At 42.8% G+C, this 5,761-nt stretch overlaps 1 protein-coding gene across 1 annotated transcript; it reads right to left on the reverse strand.

The window, feature by feature from the left end:
* Window positions 1-2,555: 2,555 nt before the first annotated feature.
* LOC309971916 (sentrin-specific protease 2-like) lies at window positions 2,556-4,447 on the reverse strand (the record flags this gene model as incomplete). The annotated part of the gene is given in 4 exon segments (XM_082855341.1): window positions 2,556-3,341; window positions 3,345-3,659; window positions 3,663-3,690; window positions 3,906-4,447. Coding segments are annotated over 4 exon segments (1,671 nt in total), but the record flags the coding sequence as incomplete, so codon positions are not given.
* Window positions 4,448-5,761: the final 1,314 nt, after the last annotated feature.

Genomic DNA, 5,761 nt, shown 5'->3' on the forward strand with positions numbered 1-5,761 from the left:
AATATCACTGTGTAGGGTTTTACAGTGTTAAAGGTGAACAGCTTAGTTCATTAATGGTATAGAAGTACGTACAGCTCATTGTTGTCATTTTTAATTACACTTCTACCTCTTTTTCATGTTAACACATCTTAGCCTGAGAATGCGCAGACACGATACAGTGGACTCAAAGAGAAGTAGACCGTTCATAGGCCACAAAGACTAGAAAAAAACAGGAATCTTCGTATACACAATAACTCTCCAGTCACAGAGTAGAACAGACACCCACTTTTATTTGTTTTGACACATTTAGGAAATCATTATTAGATATTAATTAAAGAATGATTAAAGCTAATTATTTGATGAAGGCTCCATATGTCCAAATAAAACAACCAGACCATGGATGATCTACTTATTTCTACTCTAATAGTGGAAGTCCCTGCAAATTGAAATTGTCATTCCCTGAATCTAGTTGATTCTTGCGTCTCAGTTGAATGGTTACAACATATAGACACAGGCAAATCTTTTAGGAACATACTTTGATGCATGAGTGATTTTGGAAAATTCAGCAAGTGAAGAGGCAGCAGCTGTGAATACATGAAAAGTCTTGACCTGAGTATCCACCTGTCAATAGAATTACACCTGTCAGGGCAGGATGGTAATATGGTTAACATCTACCCACTGGGCTGCTTATTTCATTATCTCACAGCTAATTCTGGCAGAGACTCAAATGTTTCTGCCAGTTCCTACCCCTCAGGTTGCAGATAAGCAGCCCAGGTGGAGAACCGTTATTCTCTACTCTAAAATGTAGGTGTTGACTTTATTGTCTTAGTAAACGCAGCATCATTAAGAGAATGGTGTCTTTGGGACTTCACTGGCAGTGCAGTGGTTGAGACACCGTGCTTCCAATGCAGGGGCCACAGGTTCTATCCCTGGTCGGGAAACTAAGATCCCACATGCCGTGGGGCCAGGAAATTAAAAACAGAGAGAGAATGGTGTCTTTATTGAACATTTCTTCTCATTGTAAGCAACTATAGGACAAGTATTGTCATCGACATTTCCCTTTCCCTTGAAGGCCACAGACTCACACTTTGTACCATAGTAAATAAGTAAAAAAAAAATTTTTCAAATAAAAAAATTATAACTATTTATTTATTTAAATAATATCAAGAACCTTGAAAATTCATTATTTGCTGAAAAATAGCTTCTCATGCACAATACCACTCAGAGCCCACCAAATGTGGATGATTGTAGATACATGCATTTAGCGTAAGACCCATCACAGGGGTGCAGGGAGGGTCATTTGCTCCAAGACTTACATTGGCGAAGAGGTCACAGTTGGACTGGTGACATTACCTCCAAATGACATTAGACTACTGTTCCAGTGAAAAACTCTGACTTATTTTTTGACATTTTTTTTTCCAGACCACCTTTTATTACATCAGAAAAGCAACATTAGGCACTAGATCTTGCAAAATATGTTCTGACCAACTCTAAACTTTCTGAAATTAAATATGTGCAACCACTGTAAGGTTTTTAGTGAACAAAACAGTTAAATACAAACTTTCATTTGCAAAATAGATTACTGTATAACTGGCAACCTCAGAGCCAAGTGCTAACTTTTCTTGCACAGATTTCAGCGGCAGTGGAATGGAGAGATGTAAATCCTAATGAGTACCGAACTTAATTTTGGCTTTATATATAGAAAGAAACTTTGAGGAAAAATAGCTTTAAATTGAATAGTATCTTTTGAAATAAACAGCTCAGTCCAGCACTTACATATGTGAGGTTTATACTCAACCAGATCTGGGATGAAAATGAAGATTTAGGGTTTACAGTGACTTTAAATCCAGTTTCAAGAGTAGCCAAGTCACCTCATTTCCAGAAAGGGAAGTCTCTTTAGGATGACCACGACACTTTTCTGAAGACACTTGGATAGCCAGAGTTTCTTGGCCACAGTTCCACTTTGCCACGACACTGTGCCAATGCTGTAGTGTGGAACTTCCTCTGAAAGGCAGAGCCTTACACCACAGCGCTAGAGAGGTTAATTAACCCTTCCCCTCCCCACTGCTTTCCCTCCTGATCTCCAGCAGGGAGTGGCAGCTTAACATTCCTTTCAGAAATAAATAGTTCAAATGAGTAATTTAGAGTTACCTTTAAAAGAGCAGCAGAAAACAGCCACTGACCATTATGTTTGCAAATGAGTGAGAGAATGAGTACATGTGAACAAACACACAGAAGAATAAAGTAGAATAAATCGTTTCCCACATTCATAGGGGGAAAAAAATCTTAAAAGAAAGTATTAATTAGCGTTTGTTCTTGTGTGGGTAGAGAGTCCAGGGCTCTGAGAAGGCATGGCCTTTAAACAGGGTTGCTATAAACAGGGTTGCAAGCAGCCCTCCGCACACCAAGTCAGGACTAGGGTGCAGAGAGGGGCCTTCATGCACTTCTGACAGCTCAGTACCTGTGAGAGAACAGAGGTGATGCGGGGACTTTTTAACCCACAATGCATGAGGTATAGGGAAACATCCATCTGTGAAATAACCACCAGCAGCTGGAGGGACCGCGGCAGGGCATTCTCACAGCAACTGCTGATGAAGGATTTCCCACACCATCTTCTTTCGGAACAGAGGCATCTGGTGCTGAGTAAATGTGATGGGTTTGTCCCTAGAGATATAATCTGCATATTTACAAGTAAACATTCCACAATCACTCCCATTCAACTGTTGAGGAATCTCATGTGCCTTCATGTGGTAGTGGGTCCACTCTAAAACATTCAGGTCAATATTTCTTTTGGTCTTACTTTCATCCTGTAAATACTGAAGGAGAATCTCACAGATCCTGTGGCCCTTTTGTCCCATAGAATCCAGATATTTAAGACACATTTTTCTTAGGTCTGTCACTACCAGGCTCCAATGTACCTTCCGATGAATAGGCACCAGAATAAGTTCCTGTTCAAAGAGACTGACCCCTTTGGTCCATCTTTTCACTGCTTGGTAACCCCTAGACTTTAATTTTGGATAGAAGAAAGTACTGAATGCATAAAGTGCTAGATACCCTTGTTTTTTATTTCTTTCCACCAGGAGATTCATGTAAAAATTAATGACTTCATCATTGAGCCAGTGATAGTTCTTCAAGGTCTGGATATCTCCTCGAGTGATTCGGAATTTGAAAGCACTATTTAGGATCTCATCCTGTGGGCCATGGCCTAGAGCATTACTGATTTCCTTTTCCATGTCCTCTGTAAGTTCAAGAAGATCATATGTGCTTTTATCCCTCTCTTTGCTTGAGCAATTTTTTTCTTTTGTCTCAAGTATTGACATCTTCCTCTTGAGTAAGCCATTGTTTCCACTGCCCAGGTGGAGTCAGGCTGACACTTCTTCAGATAGGTCAGGTTCCAGCTGGAGTCCCCTCCTACCTTCATTTTCAAGTCTGATTCCAACTATCTTCTCTGTATCAGAAGTTTTCCCCTTTGAACACCTCTTTTCGCTTCTCACTGACCGTAGAGGTCCCCTTGTTTCAACAACTCTATATTGTTTTGGAGCAAACTGAGTTGTTTTGACTCCATGACTTTGCTCTTGCCCCCAGCCTTTGGTCTTTAATGTGTCCATCTGACTTCTTTGAGAACTATGATGAGTTGAAGTTACAGGAGGAACAGAGCTTCCATGACCACCTTCTTTAAGTCACTCTAGTAACCTTTGGTATTTCTCTTTCCTCTTTTTTTTTGTTTTGTTTTTGTTTTCTTTCTGCGGTACGCGGGCCTCTCACTGTTGTGGCCTCTCCCGTTGTGGATCACAGGCTCTGGACGCGCAGGCTCAGCGGCCACGGCTCACAGGCCCAGCCACTTCGCGGCATGTGGGATCTTCCCGGACCGGGGCACAAACCCATGTCCCCTGCATCGGCAGGCAGACTCTCAACCACTGCGCCACCAGGGAAGCCCTCTTTCCTCTTTTTGAACACCCTCCTCCACAGTACAATGGGGACGCCTCAGACCCTTGCCACCCTCTTCAGAAATCATCTCTGTTACAACCTGTTCCTGAGACTTCCACGTTAAGGAACTCTCCAGATTGCCTTTGCTATGGCGACGGCCACCTGGTCTTCTATTACAGGCTTCTGAGCTCAAAGTAAAACCAAAGGAAGGCAGGACTCTGCATGGCTGATCTCGAGTTACTGTCACTCTGATCTTTGGATGGTCACTTATTCCATTAGGAGATTTATTACCCAGTTTCAGCATGTTGTTCCAGGATCCAGAACCTGTCAGTTCAGAAGATGAAGAGTTCGAAAATACCTTTCCTGAAGGAACCACATTCCATGTTCCATTACAAGCAGAAGTTACCACAGGCTTTGTGGTCAGCTGGAATGGGAATCCAAATAAGCTGGCAGCATTGTAGAGACTGTTTTTCACCCGGTGAATAAAGCAATCTAATCTCGGTCTTTTGGCTGGTATTTCATCAGCGTCCACTGTAGAAAACAGAGTGAGTCACTCCTGCCTGGGTCTCGTCTGCCAGTCGGTGCCTTCGATGTCCTGTCGTCCACAGTAGAGGCGTGGACCACTGCCCATCCAGGGACCAAGGAGTGGGATTATCCTTAACCCCAAATCCACTACTGCCGGAGCCATTCTCAGACCTAGGAACTCTTCAGTGGAGGCCCAGAAGAGAATCCCCAAATCACACGGAGTACAAGGATATTGAGATTTCTGCCCTTGGTTTGGGTAACTTGCACCCATGTACTGCCAGAGGAGCACAACCTCATTGCTTCAGTTTTCATAGGGTATCCTAACCGGTTACCCTAGTTTTCCAAAAAGTATTTTTTGACACATTTTGTTAATACACCCAAAACCTCAGAAAATGGTGGTAAGCCCCTCGACCTATGGGAGACAACAACCTCAGACTCCTAGACCTAAACTCAGGCACAACAGCATCAGCAGGATGGAGGGGGTATCCCTTTAGCGTATTCACTTTGCTTGTCCTAGTCCATTTGGTTGAGAAACAATAGCGTGGGATCCACAGGCCTGCAGGAGAATGCACTTTCTTTTGAGCAGGGCGAGTGCTAGGAGGGAGAAAAAGTACAGGAACACAAACCCATATTCCCATGGAAATGCTCTGGTTTCAACATTCCTTTTGAAAAACATAGCTTCTCTAGTAAGTTGGTCACACTCCAAGAGGAATTAAGCTTGAAAGATAACAGAACTTCAGAAGGCAGATCGAAAAGACCAGACCCGAGGCTGTGAAAGGCATTCAGAAGAGAGAAGCGTTTTAACTCAGCTTTCAAAGCATGTTCTCCCTCCTCTTTGAAAATTTCTGACACTCTCAGAGTTGCTGAAGATTTTCCCACCCGAGACATCTTTCATCAGAAAACCATGAAATAACAAAAATCTCTCTCCAGGTAGAATAGGAGGAAAATGTGAAAGTAAGTTCAAGTAAGTTGCTGCTTGTTCTGCTTATTCTTGAGCCTAACACATCATCTCCAAGAAAGTTACTAGGGTCTTACTTATCTCACTGTAAATTAGCAGGATGCACATCCTACTGTGAGTGGAACTGAGGCCCCAAACACGTGGCCCCCAACAGGAAGCAGAGGTCTTGGCAGGTTGCCAGAAATGTGTCTCCATGACCCATTTGCCGGGGGTGGCCAAAAACCAGAAGGGAAGAAATAGGCAGTAGGAATAAAAAGTGTATAAACACATCTCAACACTTACATTCCTGCCTTTTTCAGGCTACTTCCTTACCCAGAATCCTCTGTTCTGTGTTTACCTGGGTAACCTCTGCTGACCCTTCATGGCTCAACT

The sequence above is a fragment of the Leucopleurus acutus genome, assembly GCF_964270905.1.
Source record: "Leucopleurus acutus genome assembly, chromosome: 15".
Taxonomy (NCBI): Eukaryota; Metazoa; Chordata; class Mammalia; order Artiodactyla; family Delphinidae; genus Leucopleurus; species Leucopleurus acutus.